The sequence below is a fragment of the Rana temporaria genome, chromosome 1 (genome assembly GCF_905171775.1).
Source record: "Rana temporaria chromosome 1, aRanTem1.1, whole genome shotgun sequence".
In the NCBI taxonomy this organism is placed as follows: domain Eukaryota; kingdom Metazoa; phylum Chordata; class Amphibia; order Anura; family Ranidae; genus Rana; species Rana temporaria.
The window spans coordinates 89,444,835-89,462,660 of NC_053489.1; the positions used below are offsets into that span (position 1 = coordinate 89,444,835).

At 42.7% G+C, this 17,826-nt stretch overlaps 1 protein-coding gene across 1 annotated transcript in view; it reads right to left on the reverse strand.

Moving 5' to 3' along the window:
• The window catches only part of NLN (neurolysin), a 117,160-nt gene that overhangs the window by 76,211 nt on the left and 23,123 nt on the right, over positions 1-17,826 (reverse strand). Inside the window, exons 4-7 of the mRNA XM_040340147.1 lie at positions 15,395-15,502; positions 11,223-11,325; positions 7,694-7,854; positions 293-428 (exon numbers count right to left, since the gene is read on the reverse strand). Coding sequence (XP_040196081.1) covers positions 293-428; positions 7,694-7,854; positions 11,223-11,325; positions 15,395-15,502 — 508 coding nt within the window. The remainder of the gene's footprint in view (positions 1-292; positions 429-7,693; positions 7,855-11,222; positions 11,326-15,394; positions 15,503-17,826) is intronic.

A 17,826-nucleotide genomic window follows, 5' to 3' on the forward strand; every position in this document is an offset into this window, starting at 1 on the left:
AGATCTACAAACTCCATGCAGCGTCCTCATTACTGCAAGGTCACAGTGCTAACCACATATGTACTACTAAATGGACAATGGTTTCACAAACTAAAAAGCCATTAATTTTAATGACATTTTTCAAAAACAAGAGAAGTAGACAGGTTTTTAAAGCAATTTCATATAGTGTTTTGTATGGATTCCTCTTTTAATAATATCACCATATTGTATTTCTTTGTAACCTTTTAGAACACTTTACTCGGTTTAGGTTATTTTTAATGGTCTAATGAGTAATAAAAAAAAAAAAGCTAACCTAGAAAAGACGACACTTTCCCTGTGTTCTTAGCGGTGTTTAGTTCAAGGACAAAGTCAGCATGTGTTTGGTATCCCAGCAGCTCTGCCAGTCTAGCCCGCAGGGTAATTAGCTGCTCTAGAATTTTAGTATTCTCCTGAAAGAAACAGAAACATAAAAAGGCATTATTGACACAGGGAAGTGAATGCCAAATGCTGGAGAATGCTCCTGTTCAGGTAGGCAATCCCTGTTTATTCATTTGGATAGATGCATTAGTTGATTACAATATCACACTAATATCTTCACCATATGGACAATGCACGGAACACAAGGTACACGCGCTTGTTTAAAGGTTCCTTTTCTGCATTAAAATTTTGATTGTCTATCTTTTATTAACTGTGTATCATGTTTTCATCGCTTGCACAAAAATTCAAGTTAGTCTTACCGGTAACTTGTTTTCCAGAAGTCTTTCAGGACAGCACCTTGAGAGATAGCGACTCCTCCCTCTCCTTCAGGAAACACCTTCTTCCCAATTCTTTAAAGGGAGGCCCCTCCCCAGAACACTTTAGTTGTCACAGAGAAACCTCTGGCCCCGGCTGGAACACAAACACATATACGTTAGTCACAGCATGGCACATCAAAAACCAATAGGGCGGGTCGTTGCTGTCCTGAAAGACTTCTGGAAAACAAGTTACCGGTAAGACTAACTTGAATTTTCCCAGGGCGTTTTTCAGGACAGCACCTTTAGAGGATACCAGAGACTTACCACCTTAGGGCGGGACGACAGCTTGTAGGACCTTCCTGGCAAACGCTTGGTCACTGGCAGAAATGAGGTCCAACCAGTAATGCCACACAAACGTGCTGAAGCTTGACCATGTAGCCGCTTTGCAGGACTGCTCCGGGGTGGCACCAACTCTCTCTGCCCATGAGGCTGCAAGCACTCGTGTTGAATGAGCACAGATCCCTTCTGGCGGGACCACACCTGCATGTAAATAGGCCTCCCTAATAGCCAACTTCAGCCATCTAGCCAAGGTACCCTTTGAGGCTGGGCGTCCTTTTCTGTTACACCCAAACAAAACAAATAAGAGTCTGAACGTCTGAAGCACTTTGTTATTTCAAGGTAGCATAAGGAGACCAGGAATAAAACCTTCAAAGTAACAGCTCTGAGAGATGCATCCTTTAATAGCTCAAAGGGCTTTCCAGCCAAAGACTTTACCACTGAGAGATCCCATTTCGGGAATCCCTTAACCTGGGACGGCCTAGCCCTCGAGAGGGCTCTGAAAAACCTAGCTACCAAAGGTTCTGAAGCTACGGACCTTTCTAGGAAGACTGCCAAGGCAGATACTTGCACTTTTAAAGTGCTTACCGCCAACCCCTTATATGCTCCGTCCTGTAAGAACTCCAGAATGGCTTTAAGGTTGTTGGGGTCCAGGGCCGAGGAGTTACACCAGGTCGTATACACCCTCCAAACCTTTGCGTAAATGGCTCTTGTTACTTTCTTCCTACTGTTTAACAGGGTAGAAACCAAACGGTCTGAGAAATCCTTTTTTTTTTTTTTTTAAGAGCCGCCTTTTAGATACCAGGCTGCAAGGGAGAGACTGGACACGTCCGGGTGAAACACTGGGCCCTGCCTCAGAAGGTCTAATCTGGGAGGTAGATGCCAGCATGGTCTGGCAGCCATACCTAGGACCGTCGAGAACCACGCTCTCTTTTCCCTTTGAATTTTTCTCAGAACTAAGGGAATCAACTGGAACGGGGGGGGGGGAACGCGAAGCACAGGCGAAATCTCCATGGATGCGCCAGAGCATCTATTCCTAGGGACCCGTCCAGTCTGTTTAGGGAAAAGAATAGAGGCACCTGGGAGTTCTCTCTCGAGGCAAACAAGTCCACCTCTGGCAGACCCCACCTGTTGGAGATTTCTAGAAAAATCTCCGGGTTCAGAGACCATTCCGATTCCCGTACCTGGTGTCTGCTCAGGAAATCTGCCACCCCGTTCAGGGATCCCTTCAGATGTAACGCTGAAAGGGATCGCAAGTTCTTTTCTGCCCAAAGCAAGATACTCGTGGCAAGAATCTGCAGAGGTCTGCTTCTTGTGCCCCCTTGCCTGTTTAGGTATGCTACGGCCGTAGCATTATCCGTCAACACCTGAACATGATGGTTTAGAAGATCCGGAGCAAACTTCCATAGAGCTAAAGCTATCGCCCTTAACTCTCTCCAGTTAGAGGGCCGTACTGACTCCTCCTTTGTCCAGGACCCCTGGATGAAGTCCCTTTCCGAATGGGCTCCCCATCCCCATGCGCTGGCGTCTGTAGTCAGTCTTTTTTCCACTGGAAAAGAACCTGCTGGTCTTTCCACCAATATAGGGATCTTTTTACCCGTGACGGGATCCTTAAGTGAGTGTCCAGGTAGCCGAGACTGTGATCCCAGGACCTCAAGAGAAAGGTTTGAAGGCACCTGAAATGCAGTCTCGCCCACTGAATAGCCGGCATGGTCGAAGTCAAAACTCCCAATGCCGACATTACCTGCCTTATGGTTATAGGCTGGTTGGACTGGAGCCGCAATACGGCCTCCTGGACCTTGACCTTTTTCTCCTGGGGAAGAAAAAATTCTTTGGCTTAACGAATCCACCTGGTAACCCAGGAAAATAATCTGCTGAGCAGGCACTAGGAATGACTTCTGAAGGTTCAGAATCCAGCCCAGGGAGTCCAGGTGGACTTGCGCTTTGGACAGGTCCTCCAACAACCTTTCCTTCGAAGGGGCAAAGAACAAAAGGTCGTCTAGGTAGGGTATGACCGCCACCCCCTGTAGACGAAGCGGGGCTAAGGCTTCCGCCATCACCTTGGTGAAAATTCGAGGTGAGGACGGCAGCCCGAAAGGGAGGGCCCTGTATTGGAGGTGGTGAACCACCCCTCCCCTCCTTGTTGCCAATCTGAGGTACCTTCGGGACTGCGGGGAGACTGGGATGTAAAGATAGGCATCCCTCAAATCTATTGACGCCATATAACAGCCTGGCGTCAATAGATTCCGGACAGAAAAAATGGAGTCCATCTTGAACTTCCTGTACTTGATGGATTTGTTCAATGGTTTTAGATTTAGGATCATTCTGAACTTTCCGGTAGGTTTCTTTACCAGAAAGATGTGGGAATAGAAACCCAGCCCTTGTTCCGCCTGGGGTACCCCTACCACCACTCCCTGAAGCATCAGATCTCTTAAAGAGGACTTCATGTCCAAGGATTTTTCTGGATGCTTTGGGGTATTTGTGACTAAAAACCTCTCTGACGGGGTCTTCGAGAATTCTATGTCGTAACCCTGGGCCAGGGTGGTCAGAATATAATGGCTGGAGGTTACCTCTGACCACTGTGGAAGAAAATTCTGCAACTTTCCACCGACTCAAATCATTGGGATTTTTCGGTTTGCGCAGGAGGATTGAAAAGGATTCCTCCTTTTCCCTTAGCTTTCTGCGCTGACCAATTTCTCCTTCCTCGCTGAGGTTTGTTACCCTTCTCTTGTGCGCTTTGCTGACAAAAAAAAAACGCCTGGGGGGTTGTTTCTTCCTCTTAATTGGAAAGGATTTCTTCCTATCCGCAGTCCTGTCTAGGATACTATCCAGTTCAGGTCCAAAAAGGAGATCCCCCGAGAAAGGAATCCCACAAAGCTTGTTTTTTTACGCCGCATCCCCAGGCCAGGTCTTTAACCACAATGCCCTTCTTGCAGAATTAGCCAAGGCTGCGGACCCTGCCGACATCTTAATTGCTTCCGCCGAAGCATCTGCAATATAGGCCACTGCTGCGGACAAAGTGGAGAAAGAGTCCAGAATTTCTTGTTTTGGCGAGTCTGCCAAAATATGGGATTTTAACTGATTAGTCCAAAATTCCAGATTCCGGGCGAAACATGTTGTGGTCATGCCGGGCTTTAAATTGTTCGTGATCGACTGCCATGGCCTTTTGAGGAGAAGATCCATGCGTTTGTCCATAGGGTCTTTGAGAACACCCATGTCCTCAAAAGACAGATCCGTAGATCTGGACACCTGTGAAAAAGCCGCATCCAGCTTTGGGACTTCCATACTGCTGCCGGATCTTCCTCAAAAGGAAAACGCCTTTTATGCGCTTTTGAGAAAAAGTGTTTTTTCTCTGGATCCTGCCATTCCTTAACTATGGCCTCAGAAATAACTGAGTTGACCGGAAAGGTCCGCCCTTGGTCTCGCTTAGACCAGCATACATGCGGTCATGCAAACTTAAATCCCTTTTTTCCTCGTTCAGGCCTAATGTAGCATATATGGCCCTGAGTAAGCCCTCCACATCCTCCAAAGATAGCTTAAATTTAGAAGGGGATGCTGCAGATTCCCCCTCTGACTCCTCTGAACCCTCGCTAGAGGGTACATGGGAGCAACCCTCCCTGGACACTGGCACTTCAATTAAGGAAACCAGAGCTGGTAACGTAACCAAATCCTGAGAGGACTGAGAGGTGGAGGCTTGAGTTGTGGAAGGGGAAACTAGTGAGTCACGAAGGGATTGGATCGTAGCAAACAGTTCTTTCTTTGCAGAGGAAATCAACTCTTCTCGCATAGAGGCCGATTCCTCTTGAACCAAAGAAGAAATACATGCCTTGCAAAGTGCCTTCTTCCAACTTTCACTCATCTTAGATCTACATGAGGGACATTTCCTTTTAGTGTCAGAAGTCTTGACCTGGAGGAAAAACAGAAGAAAGCAGGGGAATCCCTAGTGAGAACCTCGTCCCCACATGTGCCCCCCCTAACCAGGTGCACTAGGAAAGAAAGGGTGCATTCCCGTGCCCAGACAGGCCCCCAAGCCACTAAGGGGGGGAAAAGGAAAGGAGACCGGCCCTCCACCTAAAAAAAGGGTAGAATCCCATTAGGGTAAAAAAAAAAACAGACTTACTGCGCTGCTTCCCGCCGGGGTCTTGCTGGTGCCTGTGCCCGTCTCCACCGCTGGGTTTTCTGCTACCTCTATCACAGAGTGCCAGCGCTTCACTGTGGCTTTGCAACAAGCTTGCGGGCTCCTATAGCACCGCTGCGCTGGACCGGAAGCGGAAATAGACACCAGCCTCCGCCCTGCCCCTTCCTCCTGGAGATGCGCCGAAAATGACGCATTAATCCGGCGACCGTGTGTATTAGATACACAAAAAGATTGCGCGAATCACGTGTACGGCCGCCGAATGCCTCCATCTGGCTCTCACCGAGCCTACGGGGGGGGGGGGGGGGGAGCCCGGCTACTACCGCCACCAAACGGATAGCACGGGAGGGCGGACGGTCTCGCAGGCTTAACGCCTAAGAAAAAAAAGGAGGTAAGAGGGAAACCATCCTCCAGATCATCTGGATATAGACTCCCCCCTCACAGAAAATGTTCCCTTCGGGTCGGAGGAAACACAAAAACTGAAGTGTTCTGGGGAGGGGCCTCCCTTTAAAGAATTGGGAAGACGGTGTTTCCTGAAGGAGAGGGAGAAGTCGCTATCTCTCAAGGTGCTGTCCTGAAAGACACCCTGGGAACTATTTCATTTTCAAGCTAAACCCTTAATACAAAGTCCTTCAATGGCACTGGAGTCTCGGAGCACTCTTGGCCTTCAAACAAGACAGTCCGGCGGTAGCTACTGATTTGGACTGACTATCTCTAAATGACACTACATACAGACCCTACTTATGAGTTCACCTTTTAGAACATGTTATATGTTACACCCATATTCAGGGTATAACATGTAACATGTTATGAACTGATCGGCCCCCACTCCCCACCGTTCCCCAGCTCTAACAGCTAGCGGGGGGTCTTCTCTTCCCCCACTAGCTGTCTCAATTAAAAAAAAAAAAATGCGGCTGAGCGGGGCTCCACCCGCTGGGTCAACCATTTACAGTCCTCGGTGGATGGAAAACTACATGTTTGCGGCTTTCGGCTGGTAGTGCTGATAGTACATTGAGTCTCTCAGATTGCTGTGTGGGCACACAGATACACTAACAGGTCTTCAAGAGACCTGCATGGCACCAGCGATCTGCTGATCGCTGGTGTATTGCTGTAGAGGCTCCAGAAACAAAAAATAATAAATGCACATTTTTTTAACTGCAAAAAAAATTGTGCATTTATTGTTTTTTGTTAAAAGATGAACTTTTGAATATGTGGAGTTGGCGGGGATCCCCCAGCCAATTATTACTCTAGAGATAGGGTGCGACCATGTCCTTCCCTGCACTTGTGTGTGTGCGCGTGTGTTTTGCACAGCAGGGAATCATACTGTGTCTACCTTACAGAAACAAGGAATTGCAGACACTAAAGAGCCAACGTCTGGTTTCATGTGATAAATATCATATTCATATACAATATTAACTGTTTATCCAAGTCTGTCCCTGTTCACATCTATGTGATTTTAATGTGTGTTGCCTGACACACAAGAGGATTTATATTATTTTCTTTAGGGCCTGTTCACACCTGTGCACTGTGCTTTCATGTAATTAGGAAAATACTACAGGTGCTTTTTTGGTGTATCAACGTGCCTTTTTGGACATCATTGGCAAAAATGCATTAACATTCCCACATCAGATGGAAATGTTTGAACCTAGCCAAAAAGAAATAAAACGATTTTTTTAAATGTTTAAAGGAAAAAAATGTTTTGCTGAAATGACTGTTTACAGGGTATAGAGATATAATAGTTAACTGATTCCTTTTAAAAATTATTAAAAATAGGATAAAAATCAATCATATAAATGTACCTGCTGTTTATAGTTTCGTTTTTGCATGTTTTTTCCTGCTTCTGTGATGTACAGAGACACAGAGCCAATACAGGGCAGTGATGGTTTGGAAAACTAAACTGATTGGTGCTGAGGGGTTTTAGACACACAGTAATCACACCTCCTTGATTAGTGACCACAGAGAGAAAGCTCCCAGTACTGTGGTTATCAGAAAACAGACAACCAGGAAGTGTGGAGATCAGAGAAGAATTACAGCAACTTGAGAGCAAAAACGAACAATGAGGACATGAAAACAGCACTGCATTAAGGTAAAAGAAGCTATTAAGATAGAAAAAATAAATTCATTTACAAACCCTTTAACATTTAGCCCCGAAGATAAAGAAATATGTAAAAAATAAAAAAAGCCAAAAAGAAATTAAGTGCATGAACCCATATAAACTGAGAATTTAACAGTCAACTGGTAGATAGTTGTGGGTGTGCTACACTGCTAAAGGAACAAGCTTGATATTGTTGCTGATATGACAGTATGCACCAGTACACAGGTATCTTTCTATAGACTGCAGGAAACGTGGAACAACTGTCAGTCAAAAATTCCCTAACATAAAGGTTTATTGACTCATGTTGCCACAGAGGTGAATTAAACTCTGGAGGTACGCAAGCAAAACAAAATAATTTACTTAAAACATTCATTTTGGTAACACTGAAGGGTATTAGTTATGAATTGTACATACCTCCATACATCTACTGTTGAAGGCAGTCTCCAGTTTCCTCCGAGTTTCAGGCACAGAACACTTTTTAAGGATAGGGAAATAGTGAGGATATTGGAGAGTTACTTTATAGCTTTGGCTTTCGGTCTTTTCTAAACTATCAATGAAGTCATCAGGAAGACCCTCTGTAAAATACACAATTAGCAGAAACCTATTACTGAAATTCAGTACAACGCAAGACATTTTAAAGCTGAACTCCAGGAAAACTGTTTTTGAGCACACAGCACCAGTTACATAATTTACCTCTAATAAAGCATAGCCCATGTTCTGCTGGCTTTGGGTTATTGTAAAAAGCCTTGTCCAGTGACGCCAAATACTGCCCACTGTGGTCACCTTCTGGTGCTTCAGGGTTAGTAGCAGAGGCTCTGACTGTAAAGGACTTGTGCCGTTCACCCTCCCCTTTCTGTCCCCTCATCCATTTACAAAAATCTTGGTATTCTGTGGGAGGAGGAGTGGTGGATGAGTGATATGATCTCCCCTGTCCATTCACAAAATGCCTTGCATTCTGGGAATAGAATCATAAAAGTTTTGTGAATGTACAAGGAAGGGGACAGGAAGGGGAGGGCAAATAGTGAGCCCTTCAAAGTTACAGCTGCTGCTTTTAACCCTCGCAACACCTGAGGGCACTGCTGTGGGGAGTATCTGGGGTCACTGGAAAGAGGATTTTTATAGTAACCATCATTTGAGTTTTTTTAGTAAATGATGCTGTGTGCCAAAAAAAATTAAAAATGTATTGGAGTTTAGCTTGAAATCTTTATTGCCACTGAATGTTTTCCAGGCAAATATCAAAACAAGGACTTTCAGTTCACTTATGCATCCTTTCAAAAGCCATTTTCCAATTCAGCTAGTGAGATTACCTGGAATATATATCTACACTGAGCTTTCATATGTAACACAAAGGTTCAAGCCAAGCTTGCTGTGGAAAAATACCTGTTCTGGAAGCTGCGGGGGAATCCTGATGATTTGCCAGCATAGCCAACTTGCTTTCTGTGAGTTCTATTCCAAGAGAACTTACCCGAAAAAACGCTTTTTGTACTTCATATTTCCCCATTTTAAAGCTTAATCTATGCCACCACATTTATAAATAACATACCTTAAGACAGGGGTCTCCAAACTTTCTAAACAAAGGGCCCGTTTACTGTCCTTCAAACTTTAGAGGGGTCGGACTCTGGCCAGTGGGAGAAGAAATTGTCTTGCCATCAGTAAGAGTAAACAAGGTCTCAACTTTGGTATTCGGGAGGAATAGTGCCCAAAGGCTCCCTCTCCGGAATCGAACCCCGATTCCCCCGCTAACCGTGTCAGTGGGAGAAATAGTACCCCATTATTGGGGTCAGTGGGAGGAATAGTGCCCCATTGTTGGTGTCAGTGACAGTAATAATGCCCTATTGTTGGTGTTAGTGACAGTAATTATGAACCATTGTTGGTGTCAGTAGGGGGGAATAGCGTGTTGTATTAGAGGGAAGAATAGTGTCCCGAAAGGCCGGATAAACCTAAGCAAAGAGCCATATCTGGCCCCCTTGCCACAGTTTGGAGACTACCGATTTAAGACATACAGATCCTTACGAATGCACAAAACGTTATTATGAATTTATGAAAACACATATAAGGAACTACATTAGGATAATCACATATCTTTGTGTCTTATGTAAGGGCACTTCACAACTTCCAGACTGGCTCTCGCCGATATATGTCAGCATTTTGAAGAGGATATCGTTGTTATAACAGCAGCTAGCTACCATAACCCCAGTATCCTCTTCTTCAGTGAGCGATCCAGAATCAGATAAAAAGTGGTCTCTGCGACGGCGATAGCCCCCTCCCAGCTCCATACCATTGCAAGTTGGAAACAACTTCAAAATGTCACTGTTCATAGTTCTTAACCACTTGCTTACTGGGCACATATACCCCCCTCCTGCCCAGGTGAAATTTCAGCTTCCGGCACTGTGTCGCTTTAACTAACAATTGCGCGGTCGTGCGACGTGGCTCCCAAACAAAATTGACGTCCTTTTTTCCCCACAAATAGAGCTTTCTTTTGGTGGTATTTGATCGCCTGTGCGGTTTTTACTTTTTGCGCTATAAACAAAAAAGAGCGACAATTTTGAAAAAAAAAAACAATATTTTTTACTTGTTGCTATAATAAATATCCCAATTTAAAAAAAAACAAAACATTTTTTTTCCTCAGTTTAGGCCGATACGTATTCTTCTACATATTTTTGGTAAAAAAAAAAATAAAAAAAATAAGCGACTGGTTTGCGCAAACATTATAGCGTCTACAAAATAGGGGACAGAATTATTATTTTTTTTTTTTTTTTTTTTTTACTAGAAATGGCGGCGATCTGTGATTTTTATTGGGACTGCGACGTTATGGCGGACACATCGGACACCTTTGACACATTTTTGGCGCCATTCACATTCATACTGCGATCAGTGCTATAAATATGCACTAATTACAGTATAAATGTGACTGGCATTGAAGGGGTTAACACTAGTGGGTGAGGAAGGGGTTAAATGTATTCCCTGCATTGTGCTCTAACTGTAGGTGGAGGGGGGGGTGACCGATCTATGTCCCTATGTACAAGGGACACAGATCGGTCTCCTCTCCAGAGACAGCACCGCTGTCTCTGTGTAAAACGGCAATGAGAGATGATCTCATATGTTTACATATGAGATCTCTCATTGGCCGCACAGATCGCATCGCAAACGGCCACTCTGATTGGCCGTTCGTGGCAATCTGTAATTGGCTGTGTCCAAGGGACACGGCCAACACAGAGTTTCCCCGCTGCGCGCTCTGGAGTGCGCGCAAAGGGGCAGACGTCTATTGACGTCCACTTGGATTTTAGGATCCGCGCTGTAGCCGTCATTTGACTATAGCGCAGGTCCCAAGTGGTTAAAGAGAATATTTTTATAAAAAAATATTCAAAAGATTATTTTATTTTATTGCATTTTAGTGTAAATATGAGATTTGAGGTCTTTCTGACCCCAGATCTCATGTTTAAGAGGTCCAATCATTCTTTTTTTCCCTATTAAAAGGGATGTTTACATTCCTTGTAATAGGAATAAAAGTGACAATTCATTTATTTATTTTTTTACATTCCTGTGCAATCTATCAAAGTAGCGCCTGAAACGTCCCAATGCATATATGCTTTTGCTTTCGATTTGGCTATGTCTATATCCACTACCCGAACATATTTGACAAGAAATACGTTTTCTCATGTTCGTCAAAGCTGTTTATGTGCACACAACATAAGAGTTTTGGGAGTGAGAGAATTAAGGAATGTTGCATAGTTATAATGTATATTACGAGTACAGGGGGAAAAAAAAAAAAAATCTGAGATTTAAATCCAATCAGGATATTCTCGAGCATGTGTGCAACTTTGAAACCAAAAGTGTCCCACTTTACAAATTCTCAAATATAGGATGCTGCAAAATCAGTAATCTCTATTTCAACTCAACTTGAATCTAAACTGATAGCATTACAGATGTTGGAAGCTCTTACCCAGTTCCTCTTTTGTAAAGACTAGAAATGTGTTGTCTTCATTGAGATTTTTATTGAAATCAATACTTAGCTGACTGACCATTTTTTTCATGCTCTTTATTTCCTGAATGAGAATAAGAAACATGACATTAAAACATTTTTGCAATGAAAAGCTAGACAAATGAATAATGTATTAGGTCAAACATAACCTTAAAGCGGGGGTTCACCCTATAAAAAATTTCTAACACTACACCCAGCCCAGTTCTGCAAATAAAATTACACTGACCTTTTTTTTTTTTTTTTTTCGCCGTAGATAGCGTTTATCCTTAGAATTCACCGCGGCTACAGGGAAGCTTCAGCGTGTGCAAGGTACCATGAATTCTCTTCAGTACCAGGAGATATTGGATGACAATGTGATGCAGTCCGTCACAAACCTGAGGCTTGGGAGACGTTGGACCTTTCAACAGGACAATGATCCCAAGCATACCTCCAAGTCCACTAGAGCATGGTTGCAGATTAAAGGCTGGAACATTTTGGAGTGGCCATCGCAGTCACCAGACCTAAATCCGATTGAGAACCTCTGGTGGGACTTAAAGAAAGCAGTTGCAGTGCGCAAGCCTAAGGATGTGACTGAACTGGAGGCTTTTGCCCATGACGAATGGGCAAAGATACACGTAGATCGCTGCAAGACACTTGTGTCAAGCTATGCTTCATGTTTAAAAGCTGTTATAACTGTAAAAGGATGTACTAAGATTGAATGTCACTTGGGGGGTTGAATAAAACTGATAATGATGTGAGCACAGAAAAGACATTTGTGGTTATTTCATTATAAATGTTATGTTATATTTGTCTGACCTACACGTGCCTCTTGGATTTAATTGTAAGCAGGATGACTGAATGATCAAAATCAATGTCAAACTGGGCAAAACAATTAATTTCAGTGGGGGTTGAATAATTTTGAATACAACTGTATATTAGTCACAGATGGATTCCCATCATATAAGCATGTAGGCACATTAACACCCCACTAGAATCACTATATTTAAAAATAACACTTTATATTTTATGACCCTCACCGACTTTGATAATTGTGACAATAAATATGGAAATAAACTTATTGGCAATCCTTTTATTTCTGCTAATGACAAAATGTGTTCAGACAGACAATAACTATACAAGGAAAAACATCACTTTGCCCCTGCCAGCTTTATGCACGGGTCTGCTGTGCCAAATCATACATTCAACTTTTCTCTCTGTTCAACCTAATCACTAAAATCTTGTATAAGCTCGATCATATTAAATGTAATTTCAAACATCATTTTCAATCCTTTAATTGTGCAGCTTTTGTGAAAAAAAGAAGGAGTTGGCGCTCCTATGTTGTCAACCAGTCAGTCACATACACTTCCAGACAGGGCCGCCATCAGGGGGTACAGACAGTACACCTGTAAGGGGCCCGGACGGCAACCCCTCATATATATATACACATATAATATATATATATATATATATATATAAATTATTAAAGGGCCGAGAGGTCTCTCCAGGGCCCCGGGATGGCAACCCCCCTTATTTTTTTTTTATTAAAAAAAAAAAAATTAAATTTTTTTTATATATACAGTCCTGATCAAAAGTTTAAGACCACTTGAAAAATGTAAAAAAAATCATATTTTACATCGTTGGATCTTAGGTTCCAAGTAGAGCTTCAACATGCAACAAGAAGAAATGAGAGCGAGACAAAACATTTTTTGAGTATTCAATTTAATGAAAACAACAAATAAAATGAAACAGGCTGTTTTTCAGCTGATCAAAAGTTTAGGACCACACCTCCAAAAAAAAAACTAAACCCCCCCAAAACAGAAATCCAACTTCCAAACATAAACTCGGTAATGAGTAGCTCCGCCTTTATTGTTGATCACTTCAAAAATTCGTTTTGGCATGCTTGATGCAAGCGTTTCCATGAGGTGAGTGGGAACATTTCTCCAAGTGGTGAAAACAGCCGCACGGCCATCTACTGTCTGGAACTGTTGTCCATTTTTGTAAACTTCCCTTGCCATCCATCCCCAAAGGTTCTCAATTGGATTTAGATCAGGGGAACACGCAGGATGGGCCAAAAGAGTGATGTTATTCTCCTGGAAGAAGTCACTTGTTCTTGTAGCATTGTCCTGTTGAAAAACCCAGTCGTTACCACACAGACGAGGGCCCTCAGTCATGAGGAATGCTCTCTGCAACATCTGGAGATAGCCAGCGGCCATTTGACGCCCCTGCACTTCCTTAAGCTCCATTGTTCCACTGAAGGAAAAAGCACCCCAGACCATAATGGCACCCCCTCCACTGTGGCGCGTAGAAAACATCTCAGGTGGGATCTGCTTGTCATGCCAGTAACGTTGGAAACCATTAGGACCATCAAGGTTACATTTTTTTCTCATCAGAGTATAAAGTTTTTCTTTTACCTTTGAATGTCCCATGTTTGGTGCTCTCTTGCAAAGTCCAAACGAGCAGTTCTGTGGCGTTCAAGGAGACAATGTTTTTGAAGACGTTTTTTGTTTTTGAAGCCCTTTAGTCTCAGATGCCGTCTGATGGTTATGGGGCTGCAGTCAGCACCAGTAAGGGCCTTAATTTGGGTCAAGGATCGTCCAGCGTCTTGACGGACAGCCAATTGGATCCTCCGTCTCAGTGCTGGGGAAATTTTTTGGGGTCTTCCACTTGACTATTTTGTTCCATAACCCTCAGGATCATTTAAGAAATTCCAAATGACTGTCTTACTGCGTCCCACCTCAGCAGCGATGGCGCGCTGCGAGAGACCCTGCTTATGCAGTTCAGCAACCCGACTACGTTCAAAAAGGGAGAGTTTTTTTGCCTTTGCCATCACAACGTGTGACTACCTGACAGGAAAAGACAATGAATCCACATCTTCGCACAGATTTGCCCTTTTAAAAGGCATGTGGTCCTAAACTTTTGATCAGCTGAAAAACATCCTGTTTCAGTTTAATCATTATTTTCAATTAATTGAATGCTCAAAAAATGTTTTGTCTCATTCTCATTTCTTCTTGTTGCATGTTGAAGCTCTACTTGGAACCTTGTTAAGATCCAACAATGTAAAATATGATTTTTTGCCATTTTTCAAGTGGTCTTAAACTTTTGATCAGGACTGTATAATATATATATATATATTTATTTTTAATTTTTTTATTAAAGGGCTCAGGAGGTCCCCAGGGCTTTTTTTCTATTTTTTATAAATGTTTATTGTTTATATTTTTCTATTTTTTATTAAAAGGCCCAGAGGTCCCCAGGGCCCCCCTGATGGCAACCTCTCTTTTTTTAAAATTTTTTTTTATAAATGTTAATTTTTTTTTTTTATTAAAAAGGCCCAGAGGTTTCTTTTTTCTTTTTATTAAGGGGCCCAGAGGTCCCCAGGGCCCCGGATGGCTACCCCCCTTATATATATATATATATATATATATATATATATTTTTTTTTTTTCCTTTATTTCTTCTTCTCAATTTGTGGCAGCCCCCCCCCCCCCCCGCTTCCTCAATTTCAGGCGGCAGCTCCAGTGGGCCCATGCCTTAAGCTGTGTAAGGGGCCCAAAAATTCCTGATGGCGGCCCTGCTTCCAGATGAGACTATAAGTGGCAATGCCAGCGCTCATTCGGCAATCACGTTCCATCACAATCACCCTCAGGAAGCCTGCCCTGAGCAATGACATGCCATCATCTCTGCCTTTAGAGAGGCTAGGGGAGATAAACAATAATGAAATGTAAAAAAAGGATTAAAGAAAGGCGAGAACGAACAAATGAAAAAACAACACAGCAATTATTTATGCTACACCGCATGTTATCCAGTAAGGGTTACATCGCTACTTTAATCTCCTACTGTTGAGGAATTAAAGGTTTTGCTGTCAATCTCTTCAACTGCAGTACATTGAAATTAATGCTCTGCAAATGAGGCAATTGTCAACAAGCTGCTAAAACTCTCCGTAGCAGTAGATTAAAATTGTTTCTAAAGTTTAGTCTTTATTGTTCTAACAGGATATGGTCAATATTTTCCTGTGTTTATGCTTTTGTTATACTGTAGTTAACATACAATTAAAACAGTTGATGAACCAAAAATAAAAAACTTTTATGTAAATACAACTGCATTGAAATAATGTTTACAGATGCCATGTTTGATGGCGATTTTTCTTTCAGTACTCACACTCTGTACTTCCAGGGGAAGGTGAAGCCCATTCCGTTTTCCAATCTGAACAGACTTTTCCAGATATCGCCTAACCTCCGGGTCTAGTTGTTTCAGGTCTTGCATTTGCTGCAAATGTTTATGGCACAAGCTTAGAATTTTACAAGATATAAATTGAATTTATAAAATATTTACACAACAGAAAGACACAAACATTTTAAATCACTGAATCCTATTCAAAAAGTGCCAAGCACTCTGATAGTTCTACAAAAAAGAAAAAAACGTAAGTAACGAGTGGAAGGAAAGAAAATTACTAAATTCCCCCATCAACACACTCCGTCCCCCTGAAGAAGATACAACACCCCCTGTATCGTCACGCGTAGAAGAGGGGACAGGACGGCAGGAGAGTCTGTGTGAGGCTGTGAAGACTGTTTACCAAATCCCGACCTGTACATCTCGCTACGAGCCTGTTATAGAGTGGTGCATTGTCGCACCTGCAGTATGCGAGTACCCCGGCAAGGGGTCCCTCTTTTTATTTAAATAAATATTGTTAAAACATTACCAAGCTTTTTTCTTAAATATTCTATGATCTGGAGTTGCCTGCCAAGGATCCAGGAACCCAGGATTATCCATTAGAACCCAGGTGTGGTTCATAAGCGTGCACAGACCAAGATTAGTTGCAAGGTCGCACGATCTAAGGTGAGCGTCTATTACCATAGGGGAAGACCTGTGTGACTACACCTTGGCATGACTTTTGGATCACTCACTAGGCCATGTTGTTGTATGAACTGTATTATACATCACCCTTGGATTGCCGCTACCGATTACATGCACTAAAGCACTGTGGAATTTTTCATTCATTTTTTTTATCCACACTGAAGCACCTTAGAATACGGTGGAAATATGGACTTGTGTGTCATTTTTAAGGATTGGACTGTTTACTACTATTATTTATTATGCATGTTTATGCACTTATGCACCTTAGTGTGATGCGATTTTTTTTTAATCATGCGATTTTTTTTATTCAAAAATAGGATTTTTATAACAGATTACCTGTAAAATCCTTTTCTTGGAGTACATCACAGGACACAGAGCGGCATAGTGATTACTATGTGGGTTATAAAGCCTACCTTCAGGTGATGGACACTGGCACACCCAAGACAGGAAGTCCCCTCCCCTATATAACCCCTCCCATACCAGGAGCACCTCAGTTTTGTAGCAAAGCAATAAATGTCCCAACATCCCCAAAAAGAGGGGCGGGAGCTCTGTGTCCCGTGATGTACTCCAAGAAAAAGATTTTTACAGGTAAGCTGTTATAAAAATCCTATTTTCTTTCTTGTACATAAAAGGGACACAGAGCGGCATAGTAATTACTATGTGGGACGTCCTAAAGCAATGCCAAATGAGGGGAGGGAGACACCAAAATAAGCCGGGTGCTGTCAGACAAGAGGACCTATACTGCAGCCTGCAGCACACTACGCCCAAAGGCAATATCCTCATGTCTTCTTACATCCAACTGATAGAATCTACAGGGAGTGCAGAATTATTAGGCAAGTTGTATTTTTGAGGATTAATTTTATTATTGAACAACAACCATGTTCTCAATGAACCCAAAAAACTCATTAATATCAAAGCTGAATATTTTTGGAAGTATTTTTTAGTTTGTTTTTAGTTTTAGCTATTTTAGGGGGATATCTGTGTGTGCAGGTGACTATTACTGTGCATAATTATTAGGCAACTTAACAAAAAAAAAATATATACCCATTTCAATTATTTATTTTTACCAGTGAAACCAATATAACATCTCAACATTCACAAATATACATTTCTGACATTCAAAAACAAAACAAAAACAAATCAGTGACCGATATAGACACCTTTCTTTGCATGGACACTCAAAAGCCTGACATCCATGGATTCTGTCAGTGTTTTGATCTGTTCACCATGAACATTGCGTGCAGCAGCAACCGCAGCCTCCCAGACACTGTTCAGAGAGGTGTACTGTTTTCCCTCCTTGTAAATCTCACATTTGATGATGGACCACAGGTTCTCAATGGGGTTCAGATCAGGTGAACAAGGAGGCCATGTCATTAGTTTTTCTTCTTTTATACCCTTTCTTGCCAGCCACGCTGTGGAGTATTTGGACGCGTGTGATGGAGCATTGTCCTGCATGAAAATCATGTTTTTCTTGAAGGATGCAGACTTCTTCCTGTACCACTGCTTGAAGAAGGTGTCTTCCAGAAAATGGCAGTAGGACTGGGAGTTGAGCTTGACTCCATCCTCAATCCGAAAAGGCCCCACAAGCTCATCTTTGATGATACCAGCCCAAACCAGTACTCCACCTCCACCTTGCTGGCGTCTGAGTCGGACTGGAGCTCTCTGCCCTTTACCAATCCAGCCACGGGCCCATCCATCTGGCCCATCAAGACTCACTCTCATTTCATTAGTCTCAT